Consider the following 25,222-nt stretch of genomic DNA (forward strand, 5'->3'; position numbering starts at 1 on the left):
GGAAAATCAGATCCACCTGACACTGAAGGAAAAGAAGATCCACCTGAGACTGAAGGAAAAGCAGATCCACCTGGGACTGAAGGAAAAGCAGATCCACCTGGCACTGAAGGAAAAGCAGATCCACCTGGGACTGAAGGGAAAGCAGATCCACCTGGGACCGAAGGGAAAGCAGGTCCACCTGAGACCGAAGGAAAAGCAGATCCACCTGGGACTGAAGGAAAAGCAGATCCACCTGGGACTAAAGGAAAAGCAGATACACCTGGGACCGAAGAAAAAGCAGATCCACCTGGGACCGAAGGGAAAGCCAATCCACCTGGCACCGAAGGAAAGGCAGATCCACCTGGGAGTGAAGGAAAAGCAGATCCACCTGGGACTGAAGGAAAAGCAGAGCCACCTGGGACCGAAGGAAAATCAGATCCACCTGGGACCGAAAAAAAGGCAGATCCACCTAGGAATGAAGAAAAAGCAGATCCACCTGGCACTGAAGGAAAATCAGATCCACCTGACACTGAAGGAAAAGAAGATCCACCTGAGACTGAAGGAAAAGCAGATCCACCTGGGACTGAAGGAAAAGCAGATCCACCTGGCACTGAAGAAAAACAGATCCACCTGGGACTGAAGGAAAAGCAGATCCACCTGGCACTGAAAGAAAAATAGAACCACCTGGAACTGAAGGAAAAGCAGATCCACCTGGCACTGAAGGAAACGCAGATACACCTGGGACCCTAGGAAAAGCAGATCCACCTGGGACCAAAGGGAAAGCAGATCTACCTGGGACCGAAGGAAAAGCAGATCCACCTGGGGCCGAAGGGAAAGCAGATCCACCTGGGACTGAAGGAACAGCAGATCCACCTGGGACTGAAGGAAAAGCAAATCCACCTGGGACTGAACAAAAAGCAGATCCACCTGGGACCGAAGGAAAAGCAGATCCACCTGGGACTGAAGGAAAAGCGTATCCACCTGGGACTGAAGGAAAAGCAGATCCACCTGGGGCCGAAGGGAAAGCAGATCCACCTGGGACTGAAGGAAAAGCAGATCCACCTGGGACTGAAGGAAAAGCAGATCCACCTGGGACCCTAGGAAAAGCAGATCCACCTGGGACTGAAGGAAAAGCAGATCCACCTGGGACTGAAGAAAAAGCAGATCCACCTGGGACCCTAGGAAAAGCAGATCCACCTGGGACCAAAGGGAAAGCAGATCTACCTGGGACCGAAGGAAAAGCAGATACACCTGGGACCGAATGAAAAACAGATCCACTTGGGACTGAAGAAAAAGCAGTTCCACCTGGGACCGAAGGAAAAGCAGAAACACCTGGGGCCAAAGGAAAAGCAGATACACCTGGGACTGAAAGAAAAACAGATACACCTGGCACTGAAGGAAAAGCAGATCCACCTGGGACCGAAGGAAAAGCAGATCCACCTGGGAGTGAAGGAAAATCAGATCCACCTGGACTGAAGTAAAAGCAGATCCACCTGGGACCGAAGGAAAAGCAGATCCAACTGGGACCGAAGGAAAAACAGATCCACCTGGTACTGAAGGAAAAGCTACTAAAAAGAACTACAAGTACTTCACGACTGGTTTAATCTTCCTTCATTCAAGACTAACAAGCACGGAGACTCCTGGGGTGGAGAGACGGGCCGGAGACCCTGGTAGGTTGCCGTGGTAACGCAGCAGGTAAAAGTGACTCCTCCCTCTCCGTCACAACAGGCTTGTCAAAAGTGCTCCTCCCCTCAGCATGAAGTTCTTCTTGGTGAAGTCAATCACATCTGGCACTGATTAGCTAACAGAAAGAAGTTCCTGACTCCATGACACCAAAGACACGACCTCGGACTTAAAGGAAAACAAATACACAAACGATGAGGAACTCAACTTAACGCCGATATCATCTTTGACCAAATGATTCAAGAAAGCAGATTCTTCTTCAATGGATTTATTCTCATTGCAACTTCCCAAGGTCTTGCAAACACAGGAGCCAATCACAGCGCTGCGTTCAGGGACACCTCCGCTAAATGTGCCCTTTGACAACAACAACATTAACAACAACAACAACAAATACTTTTGGAGAACAATGGAAATAAAACAGTCAATCAAACAAGACTAAGTTTGTGAGGTTAGTTAACCCTATTTAATGTTTGACTCGTATCATAAAATCCATCCATCCATCCAATTTTCTACCGCTTGTCCATTTTGGGGTCGCGGGGGGTGCTGGCGCCTATCTCAGCTGCATTCGGGCGGAAGGCGGGGTACACCCTGGACAAGTCGCCAATCATAAAATCCTCAATCATATAATATCACATAACATAATAAAATATATTATAATATAAAATCATATAGTATCATATAATATCACATAATATAATATTATATAAAATAATATAATATAATATCACATAATATAATATAATATCACAAAATATATTATATAGCAAACTATTATATTATATAATATCACATAATATAACATCATATAACATAATATCATATAATATATTATTATATAAAATAATATCACATACTATATTATAATATAATATCATATCATATAATATAATATCACACAATATAATAAAATATACTATAATATATTATAACAAAATATCATATATAATATCATATCATATAATATAATATCACATAATCTCACAGAATATAATATATAATATAATACATTATAATATAATATAATATCACATAATATAATATATTATAACATCATATCATATCATATAATACCACATAATATAATATCATGTCATATAATACAATATAATATACTAAAATATCACATAATATAATATAATATAATATAATATCATATAATATAAATACACATACTATATTATAATATAATATCATATAATATAATATCACACAATATAATAAAATATACTATAATATATTATAATATCATATCATATAATATAATATCACATATCACAGAATATAATATATAATATAATATCACATAATATATTATAATATCATATCATATAATATAATATAATACCACATAATATAATATCTTATAGTATTATATCATATCATATAATATCACATAATATCATACATCATATCATATCATATTATATAATACAATATAATATAATATATTAAAATATCACATCATATAATATAATATAAAATGGGTAAGGATGTAACATTATAAATAAATAATGATAAATGGGTTATACTTGTATAGCGCTTTTCTACCTTCAAGGTACTCAAAGCGCTTTGACACTATTTCCACATTCACCCATTCACACACACATTCACACACTGATGGCGGGAGCTGCCATGCAAGGCGCTAACCAGCAGCCATCAGAGGCAAAGGGTGAAGTGTCTTGCCCAAGGACACAACGGACGTGACTAGGAAGGTAGAAGGTGGGAATTGAACCCCAGTAACCAGCAACACTCCGATTGCTGGCACAGCCACTCTACCAACTTCGCCACGCCGTCCCTACATTATTGTAGATACTGCAGTATTGTGGTTTTAAAGTCTTCACAATAATGCCGTGAAGTATTTATTGATACATGAACTATGAATACTAGAAGTGTGTATCTAATATTTATTGATACATGAACTATGACTACTAGAAGTGTGTATTTATTATTTATTGATACATGAACTATGAATACTAGAAGTGTGTATTTAATATTTCTTTATACATGAACTATGAATACTAGAAGTGTGCATTTAATATTTAATGATACATGAACTCTGAATACTATGAGTGTGTATTTAATATTTAATGATACATGAACTATGAATACTAGAAGTGTGTATTTAATATTTAATGATACATGAACTATGAATACCAGAAGTGTGTATTTAATATTTAATGATACATAAACTATGAATACCAGAAGTGTGTATTTAATATTTATTGATACATGAACTATGAACATGTGTTTTTTCTATTTAATGTTTAGCATGCAAGGTGTTGCTGTGTTGTGAGCATTGTGAAGGCGTGCTGTCAGACATTTTGTCATTCTGAGGTGACTCAGTGAGAGGACAGTCCTGAATGGGGGTCTGTGCCAAAGCCGGTCTTGGATGGGGGTCTGTGCCAAAGCCAGAATGCACCCCAGTTGTCCTCACATGCTAAAAGTATTTCCTCTGATAACAATCTACAAGGATGTTTTGAGGACGATACTGCCGGTAAAAAAACATGTTTGCTTCATAAAAAGCTTACACGTTGAGACTTGCACGGCAAGCGGCTAATGCACATTGGCACAGACTTGTAGGAAGTGTTTTGAATTAAAAACCACACTCATTCTGCTCTCACACAACCTAAATAAACAAAAATAAAAGACAACCACAATAAAGTGAAAGACAGGAATTTTGAGAAGAAATGTAAAACCATTTGACTCTTTTCAGCTAAGCAGTGGCAAATAAGCTACCTGCAGATTTTAGTCAGGCATCACATTAGGCACCTAACCTTAACTAAAGTACCATAATAGATTTTATTCAGGCATCACATGAGGCACCTAACCTTAACTAAAGCAACAGAATATATTTTAATCAGGCATCACATAAGGTTCCTAACCTTAACTAAAGTAACAGAATGTTTTAATCAGGCATCACATGAGGCACCTAACCTTGACTAAAGTAATGTAATAGATTTTAAACAGGCATCATATAAGGCACCTAACCTTAACTAAAGTAACATAATATATTTTAATCAAGCATCACAAGAGGCACCTAACCTTAATTAAAGTAACATCCATCCATTTTCTACTGCTTGTCCCTTTCGGGGATAATATATTTTAATCAGGCATCACGTAAGGCACCTAACCTTAACTAAAGTAACATAATAGATTTTTATCAGGCATCACATAAGGCACATAACTTAAGTAGCATAATATATTTTAATCAGGCATCAGATGAGGCACCTAACCTTAACTAAAGTAACAGAATATATTTTAATCAGACATCACATGAGGCACCTAACTTTGACTAAAGTAATGTAATATATTTTAATCAGGCATCACATAAGGCTCCTAACCTTAACTATAGTAACATAATATATTTTAATCAGGCATCACGTAGCACCTAACCTTAACTTAAGTAACAAAATAGATTTTAATAAGGCATCACATAAGGCATCTAACCTTAACTAAAGTAACAACATTGATTTTAATCAGGCATCACATAAGGCACCTGACTTTAACTAAACTAACATAATACCGTTTTTAATCAGGCATCACATGAGGCACCTGACCTTAACTAAACTAACAGAATAGATTTGAATCATGCATCACAAACGGCAGCTAACCTGAACTATCCATCCATCCATTTCCTACCGCTTGTCCCTCTCAGGGTAGCGGGGGTGCTGGAGCCTATCCCAGCTGCAATCGGGTGGAAGGCGGGGTACACCCTGGACAAGTGTCCACCTCATGGCAGGGCCATTTAATGTTGACAATCTACCTATCACGTGCATGTTTTTGGAGGTGGGAGGGGCCTATCCCCAGGTGCATGTCCTTTTAGGTGGGAGGGGCCTATCCACAGGTGCATGTCCTTGGAGGTGGGAGGGACCTATCCCCAGGTGCATGTCCTTGGAGGAGGGAGGAAGCCAGAGTACCCGGAGTGAACCCATGTAACTACAAGGAAAACATGCAAACTCTACACCGAAAGACCCCGAGGATCAAACCCAGGACCTTCGTATTGTGAGGCACACGCACTAACCCCTGTACCACTATGTTGCTCTAACCTGAACTAAACTAACATAAAAGTTTTTAATCAAGCACGGCATGAGGCAGCTAACCTGGACTAAACTAAGATAAAATAGTTTTTAATCAGGCACGGCATGAGGCAGCTAACCTGGACTAAAATAAGATCAAATTGTTTTCAATTTAGGCACGGCATGAGGCAGCTAACCTGGACTAAACGAACATAAAATTATTTTAAATCAGGCACGGCATGAGACAGCTAACCTGGACTAAACTAACACAAAATAGTTTTAAATCAGGCAAGGCATGAGGCAGCTAACCTGAACTAAACTAACATAAAATAGTTTTAAATCAGGCTAGGCATGAGGCAGCTAACCTGGACTAAACTAACATAAAATTGTTTTTAATAAGGCACAGCATGAGACAGCTAACCTGGACTAAACTAAGATTAAATAGTTATAAATCAGGCACTACACGAGGCAGCTAACCTGGACTAAACTAACATAAAATAGTTTTAAATCAGGCACTACATGAGGCAGCTAACCTGTACTAAACCAACATAAAATAGTGTGTAATTGGGCACGGCATGAGGCAGCTAACCTGGACTAAACTAACATAAAATTGTTTTTAATAAGGCACAGCATGAGACAGCTAACCTGGACTAAACTAAGATTAAATAGTTATAAATCAGGCACTACACGAGGCAGCTAACCTGGACTAAACTAAGATGAAATAGTTATAAATCAGACACTACATGAGGCAGCTAACCTGGACTTAACTAACATAAAATAGTGTGTAATCGGGCACGGCATGAGGCAGCTAACCTGGACTAAACTAACATAAAATAGTGTGTAATCGGGCACGGCATGAGGCAGCTAACCTGGACTAAACTAACATAAAATAGTGTGTAATCGGGAACGGCATGAGGCAGTTAACCTGGACTAAACTAACATAAAATAGTTATAACTCAGGCACTACATGAGGCAGCTAACCTGGACTGAACTAACACAAAATAGTTTTTAATCAGGCACAGCATGAGGCGGCTAACCTGGACTGAACTAAGATAAAATAGTTTTTAATCAGGCACAGCATGAGGCAGCTAACCTGGACTAAACTAACATAATAGTTTTTAACCAGGCACGGCATGAGGCAGCTAACCTGGACTAAACTAACGTAAAAAATAGTTTTAACTCAGGCATGGCATGAGGCAGCTAACCTGGACTAAACCAAGATAAAATAGTTTTAAATCAGGCACGGCATAAGGCAGCTAACCTGGACTAAACTAACAAAATAGTTTTTAACCAGGCACGGCATGAGGCAGCTAACCTGGACTAAACTAACATAAAAAATATTTAAGTCAGGCACGGCATTAGGCAGCTAACATAAAAAATATTTAAGTCAAGCACGGTATTAGGCAGCTAACCTGGACTAAACCAAGATAAAATAGTTTTAAGTCAGGCACGGCATGAGGCAGCTAACCTGGATTAAATTAACATAAAATAGTTTTAAATCAGGCACGGCATGAGGCAGCTAACCTGGACTAAACTAAGATAAAATAGTTATAAATCAGGCAAGGCATGAGGCAGCTAACCTGGACTAAACTAACATTTATTAGTTTTAAATCAGGCACGGCATGAGGCAGCTAACCTGGACTAAACTAACATAAAATAGTTTTAAATCAGGCACGGCATGAGGCAGCTAACCTGGACTAAACTAACATAAAATAGTTTTAAATTAGGCACGGCATGAGGCAGCTAACCTGAACTAAACTAACATGAAATAGATTTAGATCAGGCACGGCATGAGGCAGCTAACCTGGACTAAACTAACATAAAATAGTTTTTTTATTTATTTATTTTTTTTATAATGTCCTGCCCAGCTTCTCGGGCAAATCATATAGCAGATGTAGATGCCCATATCGGCTGTTCAGATTTACTTTACAAAAGAGAAGTGTAGGATACTTCTCTTGTTGCCTTACTTGTATTTTGACTTTATTAAATGTATTTATATTATCATTTGGTGCAGCCGGGCCGGAGCAGGAGGGGATAGAAAGAGAGAAAAAGGAAGACAGAGGGGGGAATTGTGGGGACAAGAGGAGGATTAGACAGAGAGACAAAAACAACAACAGCAAACACAACAACAACAACAACAACAACAGAGCAACATCAGCAAATACGACATGTACAAATATGATGGTAAAAGTAATAGCAAATAAGCAGTTAGCGAAAATAAAAAAAATAATACAGAAATGACAATGAGCATTATTACACTAAAAATGGAGCAATATGAATACCAGTAGAAATAGTGCTATTGATAATAAACAATACCAATACTTTACCTTTATTATCAACAATACAATTGTTCAAATGCAACAATACATATACGTAATGATAACTTGAGATACGAAAAAATGCAGAAAAATGGAGGGGAAGAAAGAGAAGCAACCTACATTAACCTTGTAGATTGTTATAGTAACAATAGGTTAAGCTTTGTCAGTGTGCCATGTGTTATACCCAGTTTACCCTAGGGCAACAACGTTAATATATGTTTGATGAAACGTGATTATGTGCATGAGTGTATGTGTGCATATGTACTTGTATATGTACAGTATGTGTATATGTGTGCTTGTACAGTGAATGTATATGTACAGTATGTGTATATGTGTGTACAGCGAATGTATATGTACAGTATGTGTATACAGTATGTGTGTTTGAACAGTGAATGTATATGTACAGTATGTGTATATGTGTGTTTGTACAGTGAATGTATATGCACAGGATGTGTATGTGTGTGTTTGTACAGTGAATGTATATGTGTAGTATGTGTATGTGTGTGTTTGTACAGTGAGTGTATATGTACAGTATGTGTATATGTATGTTTTTACAGTGAATGTATATGTACAGTATGTGTATACAGTATGTTTGTATAATGAATGTGCGTGTGGATGTACAAACTTTGAGTGTGTAAATATGTACTGTATTTATTTGTATATGTATGTGGGAGCGTAGGTACCTATGTATGTCTGTATGTATGTGTGTGAGTATATGTGAATTTGCATGTATAATACATTTGACTCCCAGTGTGTGCGGGAGCCAGAGTACGGCCCCAGCCTCCCCGAGAGCCCATCCCACAAACAGTAGGTGTGGTGCCCAGGGAACCAGGGGCCACCGCCCCCACGCAGCCAAGCCGGACAGCGACAGGAACCCCAGAGCCTGGCCCACCGTGCCGCCCACAAGGGCCAGCAGCAGGCCGCAGACAGACGCACCCGGCAGAGGACAAGGCACGAGAAAAGCAGGGGGCAGCCAGACCCCAAGCCAGCGAGAGACCACACCCCACACGGACAGAAAGGCGGGACGCCCCACCCGAGGGGCCCGGAGACCCCCCGCAACCGGACGGGAAGACCGCCCCCGCCCCACCGGCAACCGGGCCCCCACGAGCCCCCCCCCCCCACCCCCAGAGAGCGCGGCGAGGCCAGCCCACGGCCACCCCACCCAAGCCGGCCGCCACAGGACCACCCAGCACGGGGCCACGGAACCACCCACCCCACCTGCAGGGACCCCAACGATGGAGATGGAACAACCAGCAACCGCCCCGCCGAGTCCCCCCCTGAGTTAGGGGAAATAAATAAATAAAATAAATAAATACATAATAATAATAATAATAATATTAATAAAATATATTAAAAAATAAGAACAAATAAATAATTAAATCTATTTATAAAAAAAAAAAATTAAAAAAAAAAGAATTAAAAGAAGATCACAGACATGCTGACACACAAGGTCGCTACCCCAACAACTGGCCGACTCGCAGCACCTCGGAATACCCTGCAGCACCAAGCTACCACAGTAGACGCAGGCCCCAGACCCAGCAGGCCCCAACCAAGACGGGCACCCGGAAGGGATGGACGGTGGGACCCAGGAGCTCCAGACACGCAGTCCGGATGCAGTAGCCTGAGGCGCCGACCCCCACCCGACAGGCAGGCCCAGAACGTATCCCCAGAAATATACATACATATATATATACATACACATAAACATACACAAAGTAAGTAAATAATAAAAATTATTTAAAAAATAAATAAATAAAATAAAATAAAACAAATAAAAATTCAAAAATTAAAATAAATGAATAAATAAATAAAATAAAAAAATTTAAAAAAAATTAAAATATATATATATATATATATACATAAAATAGTTTTAAATCAGGCACGGCATGAGGCAGCTAACCTGGACTAAACTAACATAAAATAGTTTTAAATCAGGCATGGCATGAGGCAGCTAACCTGAACTAAACTAAGATAAAATTGTTTTAAATCAGGCATGACATGAGGCAGCTAACCTGGACTAAACTAAGATAAAATAGTTACAAATCAGGCACTAAATGAAGCAGCTAACCTGGACTAAACTAACATAAAATAGTTTTAAATCAGGCACTACATGAGGCAGCTAACCTGGACTAAACTAACATAAAATAGTGTGTAATCGGGCACGGCATGAGGCAGCTAACCTGGACTAAACTAACATAAAATAGTGTGTAATCGGGAACGGCATGAGGCAGTTAACCTGGACTAAACTAAGATGAAATAGTTATAAATCAGGCACTACATGAGGCAGCTAACCTGGACTAAACTAACATAAAATAGTGTGTAATCGGGCACGGCATGAGGCAGCTAACCTGGACTAAACTAGCATAAAAAAGTGTGTAATCGGGCACGGCATGAGGCAGCTAACCTGGACTAAACTAACATAAAATAGTGTGTAATCGGGAACGGCATGAGGCAGTTAACCTGGACTAAACTAACATAAAATAGTGTGTAATCGGGAACGGCATGAGGCAGCTAACCTGGACTAAACTAAGATGAAATAGTTATAAATCAGGCACTACATGAGGCAGCTAACCTGGACTAAACTAACATAAAATAGTGTGTAATCGGGCACGGCATGAGGCAGCTAACCTGGACTAAACTAACATAAAATAGTGTGTAATCGGGAACGGCATGAGGCAGTTAACCTGGACTAAACTAACATAAAATAGTTATAAATCAGGCACTACATGAGGCAGCTAACCTGGACTAAACTAACACAAAATAGTTTTTAATCAGGCACAGCATGAGGCAGCTAACCTGGACTGAAATAAGATAAAATAGTTTTTAATCAGGCACGCCATGAGGCAGCTAACCTGGACTAAACCAAGATAAAATAGTTTTAAGTCAGGCACGGCATAAGGCAGCTAACCTGGACTAAACTAACAAAATAGTTTTTAACCAGGCACGGCATGAGGCAGCTAACCTGGACTAAACTAACATAAAAAATATTTAAGTCAGGCACGGCATTAGGCAGCTAACCTGGACTAAACCCAGATAAAATAGTTTTAAGTCAGGCACGGCATGAGGCAGCTAACCTGGACTAAACTAACATAAAATAGTTTTAAATCAGGCACGGCATGAGGCAGCTAACCTGGACTAAACTAAGATAAAATAGTTATAAATCAGGCAAGGCATGAGGCAGCTAACCTGGACTAAACTAACATATATTAGTTTTAAATCAGGCACGGCATGAGGCAGCTAACCTGGACTATACTAACATAAAATAGTTTTAAATCAGGCACGGCATGAGGCAGCTAACCTGGACTAAACTAACATAAAAAATATTTAAGTCAGGCACGGCATTAGGCAGCTAACCTGGACTAAACCCAGATAAAATAGTTTTAAGTCAGGCACGGCATGAGGCAGCTAACCTGGACTAAACTAACATATATTAGTTTTAAATCAGGCACGGCATGAGGCAGCTTACCTGGACTAAACTAACACAAAATAGTTTTAAATCAGGCACAGCATGAGGCAGCTAACCTGGACTAAACTAACATAGAATAGTTTTAAATTAGGCACGGCATGAGGCAGCTAACCTGAACTAAACTAACATGAAATAGTTTTAGATCAGGCACGGCATAAGGCAGCTAACCTGGACTAATCTAACATGGAATAGTTTTAAATCAGGCACGGCATGAGGCAGCTAACCTGAACTAAACTAACATGAAATAGCTTTAGATCAGGCACGGCATAAGGCAGCTAACCTGGACTAATCTAACATGGAATAGTTTTAAATCAGGCACGGCATGAGGCAGCTAACCTGGACTAAACTAACATAGAGTTCATATCATACCGCCAAAATAATCCTAACCAATAATTGTGATTGGAACATTAGTTTAAGCATCACTCAGAAAGTAAACATCTCCCTTCTTGCTTGTCACAACACTTTGACTTTGTGAGTCTTTGTGGTAAAGTCCATAAGTGTGACGTCCAAAATAGTTGCGATGCAGCAGCTCCCACACTAATTACACAGCACAGGAAGCCGTGTCACCTCCCTGTCTGCTGCCAACACCTTCCAACAATCATCTTGCAAACTCCAATCTCATTTTTCGTGCTAACACCATCGTGTAACATTTCAGTCAACCAAGCTGGCCTCACAGCTCAAATTTGTCTGCAGCCAGGAGAAGTTTGCTACATTTCAAAATAATATCAGCAGAATCGTCACAGCAGGATACATTTTACAAAACCCAAAACCAGTGAAGTTGGCACGTTGTGTAAATGGTAAATAAAAACAGAATACAATGATTTGCAAATCCTTTTCAACCTATATTCAATTGAATAGACTGCAAAGACAAGATACTTAATGTTCCAACTGGAAAACGTTATTTTTTGAAAATATTAGCTCATTTGGAATTTGATTCCTGCAACATGATTCAAACAAGCTGGCACAAGTGGCAAAAAAAGACTGAACAAGTGGAGGAATGCTCATCAAACACTTATTATTATCTTTTCCCAAGATGGCGGCGCTTCATGGCGGCAGCTTCTTGCGAGCGCTCCTGGAAGTGTAGACCGATTTGGCAAAAATACCCCTCATTTCAGTCAATTTCATGGCTGGCTCAAGCGTGTTCACTCCGTGATCACTTACGACCGACTTACGATTCTGGATGTGGAGAGATCGGGCCATTTTGGGCTGAAAGATGCGTGTACGGTGGACCTACTCGCTAGCTTGGGAATTCTTCACGAGCTACATCCAGCAGTGGCCTTTGAAGCAGCGGCGTCCACTACCAGCGGAGACCGCCAACGAAAGAGACGTAAGCGGTGCGCTCGGAAGCAGAAGCGGGGGTGTCGGGCGTGGCTAACAACAAAGCTAAAGGCGTTGTTGTTAGCGGGGCTAACGAAAAAGCTAAATGCTAATCCACAAAGAAGCGCTAATAAGGAGTCTGTTAAGCTAGAACTAGCCAGCGCCAGGCTGGATAATCCCTGCACACATAGCAATTCTCTTAGAATAATATACAACTCACATAATGTTTTTTCTGCGTCAGAGGTGGACATGCATTTTACTGAGGTGGCAAACAATCTAAAAATTCCTGTCATATCAATTCCTAGATATGGTCGAAATTATTTAAAGTGCACTACGCATAATAAACGTAACATTATTAATATTGCTACTACGGATACTTTCAACAAAAACTCCTCAAAACAGCCCACCACCTATAATATGGGCTTTTTAAACATAAGGTCATTGTCTTCCAAAACGTTATTAGTTAATGAAGTCATTAGTTAATGAAGTCATTAGAGACAACAATCTTGATGTCGTTGGTCTAGCCGAGACCTGGCTCAAACCAGACAAATTTTTTGCGCTGGGTGAGGCGTCTCCTCCTGGCTATACGGGAACGCATATTGCCCGTCCCATTAAAAGGGGTGGGGGTGTTGCACTAATATACAACAAAAACTTTAGCCTTACCTCGGACCTAAATAATAAATATAACTCGTTTGAGGTGCTTACTGTGAGGTTTGTCACACCGCTGCCTCTGCACCTGGCTGTCATCTACCGCCCCCCAGGGCCCTATTCGGACTTTATCAATGAATTTTCAGAGTTCGTTGCTGATCTAGTGACGCACGCCGACAATATAATCATAATGGGAGACTTTAACATCCATATGAATACCCCATCGGACCCTCCATGCGTGCCGCTCCAGACTATAATTGATAGCTGTGGTCTTACACAAATAATAAATGAATCCACGCATCGCAACGGTAATACGATAGATCTAGTGCTCGTCAGGGGTGTCACCACCTCCAAAGTTACGATACTCCCGTACACTAAAGTAATGTCCGATCATTACCTTATAAAATTCGAAGTTCTGACTCATTGTCAACAAACTAATAATAATAATAATAACTACTATAGCAGCCGCAACATTAATGCTGCCACAACGACGACTCTTACTGACCTACTGCCTTCGGTAATGGCACCATTCCCAAATTATGTCGGCTCTATTGATAACCTCACTAACAACTTTAACGACGCCCTGCACGACACCATCGATAGTGTAGCACCGCTAAAGCTAAAAAGGGCCCCTAATAGGCGTACCCCATGGTTTACAGAAGAAACTAAAGCCCAGAAATTATCATGTAGAAAGCTGGAACGCAAATGGCGTGCGACTAAACTTGAGGTTTTCCATCAAGCATGGAGTGATAGTTTAATAACTTATAAACGCATGCTTACCTCAGCTAAAGCTAAATATTACTCAAATCTCATCCACCTCAACAAAAATGATCCTAAATTTTTGTTTAGTACAGTAGCATCGCTAACCCAACAAGGGACTCCTCCCAGTAGCTCCACCCACTCAGCAGATGACTTTATGAATTTCTTTAATAAGAAAATTGAAGTAATTAGAAAAGAGATTAAAGACAATGCATCTCAGCTACAACTGGGTTCTATTAACACAGATACGACTGTTTGTACGACGGACACTGCCCTCCAAAATAGTTTCTCCCTCTTTGATGAAATAACATTGGAGGAATTGTTAAAATGTGTAAATGGGACAAAACAAACAACATGTTTACTTGACCCAATTCCTGGGAAACTTATCAAGGAGCTTTTTGTTTTATTAGGTCCATCAGTGTTAAATATTATAAACTTATCACTTTCCACTGGTACTGTTCCCCTAGCATTCAAAAAAGCGGTTATTCATCCTCTACTCAAAAGACCTAACCTCGATCCTGACCTCATGGTGAACTACCGGCCGGTGTCCCACCTTCCGTTTATCTCGAAAATCCTCTAAAAAATTGTCGCACAGCAGCTAAATGAACACTTAGCGTCTAACAATCTCTGTGAACCTTTTCAATCCGGTTTCAGGGCAAATCACTCTACGGAGACAGCCCTCGCAAAAATGACTAATGATCTATTGCTAACGATGGATTCTGATGCGTCATCTATGTTGCTGCTTCTTGATCTTAGCGCCGCTTTCGATACTGTTGATCATAATATTTTATTAGAGCGTATCAAAACGCGTATTGGGATGTCAGACTTAGCCTTGTCTTGGTTTAACTCTTATCTTACTGACAGGATGCAGTGTGTCTCCCATAACAATGTGACCTCGGACTATGTTAAGGTAACGTGCGGAGTTCCCCAGGGTTCGGTTCTTGGCCCTGCACTCTTTAGTATTTACATGCTGCCGCTAGGTGACATCATACGCAAATACTGTGTTAGCTTTCACTGTTATGCGGATGACACCCAACTCTACATGCCCCTAAAGCTGACCAACACGCCGGATTGTAGTCAGCTGGAGGCGTGTCTTAATGAAATTAAACAATGGATGTCCGCTAACTTTTTGCAACTCAACGCTAAGAAAATTATCGGTCCTGCTCAACACCGACATCTATTTAATAATACCACCTTAACATTTGACAACCAAACAATTAAACAAGGCGACTCGGTAAAGAATCTGGGTATTATCTTCGACCCAACTCTCTCGTTTGAGTCACACATTAAGAGTGTTACTAAAACGGCCTTCTTTCATCTCCGTAATATCGCTAAAATTCGTTCCATTTTGTCCACAAGCGATGCTGAGATCATTATCTATGCGTTCGTTACATCTCGTCTCGATTACTGTAACGTTTTATTTTCGGGCCTCCCTATGTCTAGCATTAAAAGATTACAGATGGTACAAAATGCGGCTGCTAGACTTTTGACAAAAACAAGAAAGTTTGATCATATTACGCCTATACTGGCTCACTTGCACTGGCTTCCTGTGCACCTAAGATGCGACTTTAAGGTTTTACTACTTACGTATAAAATACTACACGGTCAAGCTCCTGCCTATCTTGCCGATTGTATTGTACCATATGTCCCGGCAAGAAATCTGCGTTCAAAGAACTCCGGCTTATTAGTGATTCCCGGAGCCCAAAAAAAGTCTGCGGGCTATAGAGCGTTTTCTATTCGGGCTCCAGTACTCTGGAATGCCCTCCCGGTAAAAGTTAGAGATGCTACCTCAGTAGAAGCATTTAAGTCTCATCTTAAAACTCATTTGTATACTCTAGCCTTTAAATAAACTCCCTTTTTAGACCAGTTGATCTGCCGTTTCTTTTCTTTTCTTTTCTACTCTGCTCCGGGGTGGACCGCTAGCCTGTTCATCGGATGGGGACATCTCTACGCTGCTGACCCGTCTCCACTCGGGATGGTTCCTGCTGGCCCCACCATGGACTGGACTTTCGCTGATGTGTTGGACTTTCACAATATTATGTCAGACCCACTCGACATCCATTGCTTTCGGTCTCCCCTAGAGGGGGGGGGGGGGGGGGTTACCCACATATGCGGTCCTCTCCAAGGTTTCTCATAGTCATTCACATTGACGTCCCACTGGGGTGAGTTTTCCTTGCCCGTATGTGGGCTCTGTACCGAGGATGTCGTTGTGGCTTGTACAGCCCTTTGAGACACTTGTGATTTAGGGCTATATAAATAAACATTGATTGATTGATTGATTTGGAACATCCCACAGGTGAACAGGCTAATTGGGAACAGGTGGGTGCCATGACTGGGTATAAAAGCAGCTTCCATGAAATGCTCAGTCATTCACAAACAACGATGGGGCGAGGGTCACCACTTTGTCAACAAATGCGTGAGAAAATTGTCCAACAGTTTAAGAACAAAACATTTTCTACGAGCTATTGCAAGGAATTTACCATCTATGGTCCGTAATATCATCAAAAGGTTCAGAGAATCTGGAGAAATCACTGTACGTAAGCGGCAAGGCCGTGACCTTCGATCCCTCAGGCGGTACTGCATCAAAAAGCGCCATCAGTGTGTAAAGGATATCACCACATGAGCTCAGGAACACTTCAAAAAACCACTGTAAGTAACTGCAGTTTGTAGCTTCATCTGTAAGTGCAAGTTAAAACTCTGCTATGCAAAGCGAAAGCCATTTATCAACAACACCCAGAAACACCGCCGGCTTCACTGGGCCTGAGCTCATCAAAGATGGACTGATGCAAAGTGTAAAATTGTTCTGTGGTCTGACGAGTCCACATTTCAAATTGTTTTTGGAAATTGTGGACGTTGTGTCCTCCGGACCAAAGAGGAAAAGAACCATTCGGATTGTTCTCAGCGCAAAGTGTAAAAGCCAGCATCTGTGATGGTATGTGGGTGTATTAGTGCCCAAAGCATGGGTAACTTACACATCTGTGAAGGCATCATTAATGCTGAAAGGTACATACAGGTTTTGGAGCAACATATGTTGCCATCCAAAAAACGTTATCATGCTTATTTTAGCAAGACAATGCCAACCCACAACAACAGCGTGGCTTCATAGTAAAAGAGTGCGGGTACTAGACTGGTCTGCCTGCAGTGTTGGGACTAACGCGTTACTAAGTAACGCGTTACTGTAATGCCGTTAGTTTCGGCGGTAACTAGTAATCTAACGCGTAATTTTTTTATATACAGTAACTCAGTTACCGTTACTGCATGATGCGTTACTGCGTTATTTTACGTTATTTTTATGTAGTATCGGCTAGAAACTGAAGATCTGAGTGTGTTTTATTGGAGCGCTCCGGTGGAAAAGAAGAGGCGTGCTTTCCCCCACCCACAGAAAGCACGCCTCCCCCGCAAGAGGGTCTTTACAGCTGAGGGTGAATGACGAGCCCGGCGGTTTGTTGAAACTTTGTGACTTTATTGGACGCAGCCATCCAGCAAGCTACAGCACCTACACGCACTCACTGTCGCCGCTCCCTCACCTCTCTCGCCCACTCACTCACTGACGTCACTCACCTCTCATGCTGTCATATCTTAAAGGGCCACACACACACACACACACATACGCTACTCTCATAACAACTAACAAGACATCATGGCGAAGCCAGAAGTCGAGTTTTTTAACATGGAGACATTCTCAATACTTTTCTTTTGTCGAGCACAAAGAAAATAACATTTTAATTAAATGTAAGTTGTGTCTTGGATCAAAGATCCTATCTACTTAGAGTTAAAGTTAAAGTGCCATTATGTTGCAGCTATTTAAAATAGTTTTGTCAATTTTTTCTGGCCTGAAATAAATTGGCCCTTTGAAACATATCTTTGTCTTTGTGTGTTGTATGTAGACCACATTGTTTGTGTGTTGTATGTAGACCACATTGCTTTCTGAGTTCAGTGATGCAAATGCATGTCAAGTTGATCAACAGATTGTATTATTCCCCAGTGCAATAACAGTACTGAAATGAAGGCTAAAAGGGCATTAATGGGAGCCTTAAAAAAAGGGGGGGAAAAATAAGTAACTAAATAGTTACTTTTCACAGTAACGCATTACGTTTTGGTGTAAGTAACTGAGTTAGTAACTGAGTTACTTTTGAAATAAAGTAACTAGTAATTGTAACTAGTTACAGGTTTTCAGTAACTAACCCAACACTGTCTGCCTGTAGTCCAGACCTGTCTACCACTGAAAATGTGTGGCACAAAATGAAGCCTAAAATACCACAACGGAGACCCCGGACTGTTGCACAACTTAAGCTGTACATCAAGCAAGAATGGGAAAGAATTCCAGCTGAAAAGCTTCAAAAATGTGTCTCCTCAGTTCCCAAACGTTAACTGAGTGTTGTTAAAAGGTAAGGCCATGTAACACAGAGGTGACAAAAAGTCCCTGTGACATTATTTTTTGCAATGTGTTGCTGCCATTAAGTTTTTATCATTAGTAAGTTAATGATTATTTGCAAAAAATAAATAAAGTTTCTCATTTGGAACATTAAATATCTTGTCTTTGCAGTCTATTCAATTGAATATAAGTTGAAAAGGATTTGCAAATCATTGTATTCTGTTTTTATTTACCATTTACACAACGTGCCAACTTCACTGGTTTTGGGTTTTGTAGCTGTGGAGATGGCATACAAAACTTATTTTTATTCATCAATCAGTTCAGAATCTCTATGAATAAAAATCGTGACTTGGAAGTGAATGGATTTTTTCCCCCTAGCAGCGTGCATACTCCTAGCCCCTTCCTGTTCAGTCACAGATAATATTAATACCAATATTTGCAGTTGTTTTCAGATGTTCTTGTGAGGAAGTAACACTTGTAAGTTTATGTTTGAATAATGTTATTTGGCACTGACAAAAAAAGGTGCATCAAATGAAGTTCCAGTTGGATTTAAAAAAGTCTAGACAAAAGAGTGCAAGCATTTTAACGGGCGACTCGGAGATAAAGTTCTACTTGTGTAGTGTGTAGTTGTGTGTGCGTGGCTGCCAGCAGGTCTTACGTGTAGGTTCTGCAAGTGATAAGTCCAAGAGGAGAAGAAGCCGTATTTACCTAGGTTGACAAAGCTCATCACCATGTCGGCGTCATTCAGGAAGTTGTTGTCTTGAAAGCTGGCGAGGGGCGGACCCTGCGTGGTGAAGACGGGCCTGTGAGGATACGAGAAGCTGTCCTGGTCCCCCCCTGAGGACATGGACCTGTACAAGTCCAGCATGAACATGGGAGCAGAGTTGTGCTTGCCGAGCAGGTGAGGTCGAGGCCGGTGCGGCAGTCCCAGGATGGATAAGATCTCCCGCTGGATCTCCCTGCGCTCCTGACTCCTCAAGCGGCGGTAGATGAAGCTGGAGTGGAACTCGTTGTCCAGCGAGAAGTTGCTGAAGGACATGTCCGCCATCACGCAGGAGGTCCACACCAGGAGCAAAGCTGCAGCACATTTCTCAGCAAGGCCTGCCATGGCGGACTCTAATGTCTTCAGACCTGGTCTTGCTTCACTCTCCTCAACTGGCTGCCATCTTGTTGAAGCAGGGTCTCCAACAAAACATCAACTTCTTCTCAAAGTGATCTCGCGCCACCTGTCAAGTGCACACGCTTACTTTACTGCCGACTTTACTGCGCACTACTTCCCTTACTTGGTGCGCACTAGCGACTTGAGTGCTGTTCAACGCTGCCTCCTATAACCTCTGGGAAGGGAGGAGCGGGGAGAGAGAGCAAGAACCAGAGAGAGAGAGTGAGAGAGTGAGGGATGGGTAGAGAGTGAGAGGGTGGGAAGAGAGAGAGCGAGAGAGGGAGAGAGAGAGGGAGCCTGAGAGAACGAGAGAGAGAGAGAGAAGGAGGAATGGAGTTAAATGGGATTTTGTTTTTGTTTGATGACACACACACACACACACACAGACACACACACACACACACACACACACACATACATACATACATATATATATATATATATATATATATATATATATATATATATATATATATATATATATATATATATATATATATATATATATATACTGTATATATATACTGTATATGGTTTACAGCCATACAAAATTAATATAGTAAAGTTGTCTATTACTTTCTCAAAGGTAACTGTAAACAAGGTTGTGACCCTCTTTTCTGCTGTGGCAGGAAGTGGATGACAATGGAGCGGCAGATGCAACATGTGTGCATGACTTGAAGAAGCAGCAGATGCAACATTGATGCATGGCTTGAAGGCGCAGCAGATGCAACATGGATGCATGACTTGAAGGAGTAGCCGATGCAACATGGATGCATGACACAAATGAGCAGCAGACGCAACATGGATGCATGACACAAAGGAGCATCAGATGCAACATGGATGCATGACTTAAATGAGCAGCAGACGCAACATGAATGCATGACACAAAGGAGCATCAGATGCAACATGGATGCATGACTTAAAGGAGCATCAGATGCAACATGGATGCATGACTTAAAGGAGCAGCAGATGCAACATGGATGCATGACACAAAGTAGCAGCAGATACAACATGGATGCATGACACAAAGGAGCATCAGATGCAACATGGATGCATGACTTAAATGAGCAGCAGACGCAACATGGATGCAGTACACAAAGGAGCATCAGATGCAACATGGATGCATGACTTAAAGGAGCAGCAGATGCAACATGGATGCATGACTTAAAGGAGCAGCAGATGCAACACGGATGCATGACACAAAGTAGCAGCAGATACAACATGGATGCATGACACAAAGGAGCGGCAGATGCAAAATGGATGCATGACTTGAAGGAGCAGCAGATGCAACATGGATGCATGACTTGAAGGCGCAGCAGATGCAACATTGATGCATGGCTTGAAAGAGCAGCAGATGCAACATGGATGCATGACATGAAGGAGCAACAGATGCCACATGGATGCATGACACAAATGAGCAGCAGATGCAACATGGATGCATGACACAAAGTAGCAGCAGATACAACATGGATGCACGACACAAAGGAGCAGCAGATGCAACATGTGTGCATGACTTTAAGGAGCAGCATATGCAACATTGATGCATGGCTTGAAGGTGCAGCAGATGCCACACGGATACATGACACAAATGTGCAGCAGATGCAACATGGATGCCTGACACGAAGGAGCAACAGATACAACATGGATGCATGACACAAAGGAACAGCAGATAGAACATGGACGCACGACACAAAGGAGCAGCAGATGCAAGATGTGTGCATGACTTGAAAGAGTAGCAGATGCGACATTGATGCATGACACAAAAGAAGCAACAGATGCAACATGGATAGATGACTGAAGGAGTAGCCGATGCAACATGGATGCATGACATGAAGAATCAACGGATGCCACATGGATGCATGACACAAATGAGCAGCAGACGCAACATGGACGCATGACTTAAAGGGGCAGCAGATGCAACATGGATGCACGACTTAAAGGAGCAGCAGATGCCACATGGATGCATGACACAGATACGCAGCAGATTTTCTTTTGTGTCATGCATCAATGTTGTAGCAGATGCAATATGCATGCATGACACAATGGTGCATCAGATGCAACATGGATGCATGACACAAATGAGCAGCAAATACATCATGTATGTATGACACAAAAAATTAGCAGATGGAACATGTATGCATGACACAACAGACGCAGCATGTGTGCATGACTTGAAGGAGCAGCAGATGCAACATGGATGCATGACTTCAAGGAGTAGCCGATGCAACATGGATGCATGGCATGAAGTAGCAACAGATGCCACATGGATGCATGACACAAATGAGCAGCAGATGCAACATGGACGCATGACTTAAAGGAGCAGCAGATGCAACATGGATGCATGAAACAAAAAAGCAGCAGATACTCCTTTGTGTCATGCATCCATGTTGTAGCAGAAGCAACATGGATGCATGACACAACGGAGCATCAAATGAAACATGGATGCATGACTTAAAGAAGCAGCAGATGCCACATGGATGCATGACACAAATAAGCAGCAGATACTCCTTTGTGTCATGCATCCATGTTGTAGAAGAAGCAACATGGATACATGACACAACGGAGCATCAAATGCAACATGGCTGCCTGACACAAATGGTAAATGGTTATTCTTTTATAGCGCTTTTCTACCTTTTTTTTAAGGAACTCAAAGCGCTTTGACACTATTTCCACATTCACCCATTCACACACACATTCACACACTGATGGCGGGAGCTGCCATGCAAGGCGCTAACCAGGACCCATCAGGAGCAAGGGTGAAGTGTCTTGCTCAAGGACACAACGGATGTGACTAGGATGGTAGAAGGTGGGGATTGAACCAGTAACCCTCAGATTGCTGGCACAAAAGAATCAGCAGATGGAACATGTATGCATGACACAAAGGAGCAGCAGATACAACATGGATGCATCCATTAAAAGTTCTACATACAGTGTACTCAGTCCTACGACAGTGTGTACTTTAGGACCTTTAATCTTCCATTAGTAGTACTACATGCTGTGTACTTAGTTAAACAGTGTGAACTTTAAGGCATGTAATCTTTCATTAGTAGTACTACATACTGTGTACACAGTCCTATAATATTGTGTACTTTAAGATGTGTAATATTCCATTAGTAGTACTACATACCGTGTACGCAGTCCTATTATAGTGTGCACTTTAAGACCTTTAATCTTTCATTAGTAGGACTACATGTATGCAGCGCAATAATAGTGTATACTTTAAGACAGTTTATCTTCCATGAAAGTACTAGATGTACAAAGTCATATAATAGTGTGTACTTTACGCCGTGCAATCTTCCATTAGAAGTACTACATGTACACAGTCATATAATATTTGAAATTTACAACGTGTAATCTTCCCTTAGAAGTACTACATGTACACCAGAGGTGTGGACTTGAGTCACATGACTTGGACTCGAGTCAGACTCGAGTCATGAATTTGATGACTTTAGACTCGACTTGACAAAATGTAAAGAGACTTGCAACTCGACTTAGACTTTAACATCAATGACTTGTGACTTCACTTGGACTTGAGGCTTTTGACTTGACATGACTTGCTACTTTCCCCAAAACCCAAACCTTAAAAAGTTATTTGGGAGCGCTCCGTATCTTTCATTTTATACGTCTGTGTCTATCAGCGTGTGTGCTGCTTGTCAGCTGGTGTGCTGTCAGTACAACAGCCAATCAAATTAAATCTACGTTGTTTTCATCCCACAGCTCTCATCCAATCCAAGTGCAGGACAACCACCGAACATGAGTTGTCAAACAATGCGGCAGTGAGAAACAATTATGCCAAAGTTGGTTTCGTTCGGGTATAAAAACTACGACTTGGTCAACAAAAAACGAATTGCCGTATGCAAATCACGCAGTTCGAATATTACAGACGGAGACGCAACAACTTCCAACTTCGTTCGAGATTTGAAGTTGCACAAAGAAGGGTAAGTTTTGAATGTAAGATAACGTTTATTGGCTAAGTAACACGACTTTTATTTGCTGTGTAGTTAAATCAGTGAGGCTGTAAACTCACTGCTAACGTTATAACCATAGACATCTTATAAGGGTACGCAGCATTTAGCGCTACTGCCTACTGGCGCAGACGAGACGCGGAGCCGCCATCTTGGAGTGGTGATCCGCTCCACTCAGTGCAATTCATTTGGCAGGAGCAATGAACTGTCAGCAAATTTAATTCATTTTACCTCACTGAATACCACTGATTTTCACGCGTTTTTTTTGTCATACGTGTAGCTATGATAACGGGCACATGTTTTGGCGTTTTTATTATTCATAGTTTGCTTAACAGTAATATAATATTCTTATACGCTATAAATGACCAGACGTCCGAGATCAAAACTGGGAATATAATCCCAGAGAAGGGGGAAAAAAACGGTCAGCTATTTTTAAGTTGAAGAAACAATATGATTAGATTATATATACATGCGTATATCCTACATAAACAATGTATGAATACATTAGATATCTATATATTTTAGGGACCTATAGACTGTAACTCTGTTGCTGCAGCAGCAGAGAGTTTATTCTGTCTTGACACTTTGTATTGATATTTTGTATTACATTCTTCCCTTAAATGATAATGTTTACAGTGATTGTTTTATATCTATTTTTTATGTATGTCGCTTTGGATAAAAGCGTCTGCCAAATACTTAAACATATATAAACACCTGAAAGTCTTTATATCAGCTAAAACCACCAATCTGTTTCACTGGATTCAGAATAAAACCAAATGCTGTCTTACCCAACAATGTTAGTATTTGAATATTGTTACTTGAAGACTTATTCCTGGTTACAATTATACTGTTAAGAAAGTATTGTCTTATACTTTGCCTAAAATGAGAATGCATCATAATCAGTGGCGGCTGGTGAATTTTGTTTTAGGTGGGGCTGAAAGTTTGTAAACCAAACCCCTGTAGGGGGGTCATCCTCCCCCAGAAGATTTCTTTGTGATTCTCACATACAAATATTGAAGATCTTTGCTCCTTCTCAACTGTGTGGTAATGTTATTTTCATAAAATACAACCAATAGTATGTTAATGTTTGTTTTTGCAAATGTGTTTATTCTGTAAAGGAATGAGTTAAATGTTTAAAATTGTTTAAACTATTAAAATGACTGGTTAATAGTGCTATTATGAATTGCAATGTCAGCACCATTTTTTTTCCTGCAATTTCGAATGCACTTGTTTTAATAAATAAATACAGCGTTTTAAAAGCATACACAATCTGTGTAAAAAATATTAGTCTGTGGTTAAAAGGACTTGAAAGGACTCGAAACTCAAAATGCAGGACTTGGGACTTGACTTGAGACTTCTAGTCTTGACTTTGGACTTGACTCGGGACTTGCCTGTCTTGACTCGGGACTTGACTCGAGACTTGAGGGCAAAGACTTGAGACTTACTTGTGACTTGCAAAGCAATGACTTGGTCCCACCTCTGATGTACACAGTCCTATAATACAATACGACATGTAATCTTCCATTAGAAGTACTAC

General features: G+C 40.9%; 2 protein-coding genes across 4 annotated transcripts in view; one reads left to right on the forward strand and one right to left on the reverse strand.

Annotated features, from left to right (window-relative positions):
* The window catches only part of LOC133653444 (bone morphogenetic protein 7-like), a 73,229-nt gene extending 53,322 nt beyond the window's left edge, over positions 1-19,907 (reverse strand). For both annotated transcript variants that reach the window (XM_062052703.1, XM_062052702.1), the window contains exon 1: positions 19,270-19,907. In XM_062052703.1, coding sequence (XP_061908687.1) covers positions 19,270-19,669 — 400 coding nt within the window. In that variant the 5' untranslated portion in view covers positions 19,670-19,907. The remainder of the gene's footprint in view (positions 1-19,269) is intronic.
* Positions 19,908-23,470: 3,563 nt separating this feature from the next.
* Positions 23,471-25,222, forward strand: part of spo11 (SPO11 initiator of meiotic double stranded breaks) — a 31,838-nt gene continuing 30,086 nt past the window's right edge. For both annotated transcript variants that reach the window (XM_062052708.1, XM_062052709.1), the window contains exon 1: positions 23,471-23,658. In XM_062052708.1, coding sequence (XP_061908692.1) covers positions 23,510-23,658 — 149 coding nt within the window. In that variant the 5' untranslated portion in view covers positions 23,471-23,509. The remainder of the gene's footprint in view (positions 23,659-25,222) is intronic.

The sequence above is a fragment of the Entelurus aequoreus genome, linkage group LG07, assembly GCF_033978785.1.
Source record: "Entelurus aequoreus isolate RoL-2023_Sb linkage group LG07, RoL_Eaeq_v1.1, whole genome shotgun sequence".
Classification (NCBI taxonomy): Eukaryota; Metazoa; Chordata; class Actinopteri; order Syngnathiformes; family Syngnathidae; genus Entelurus; species Entelurus aequoreus.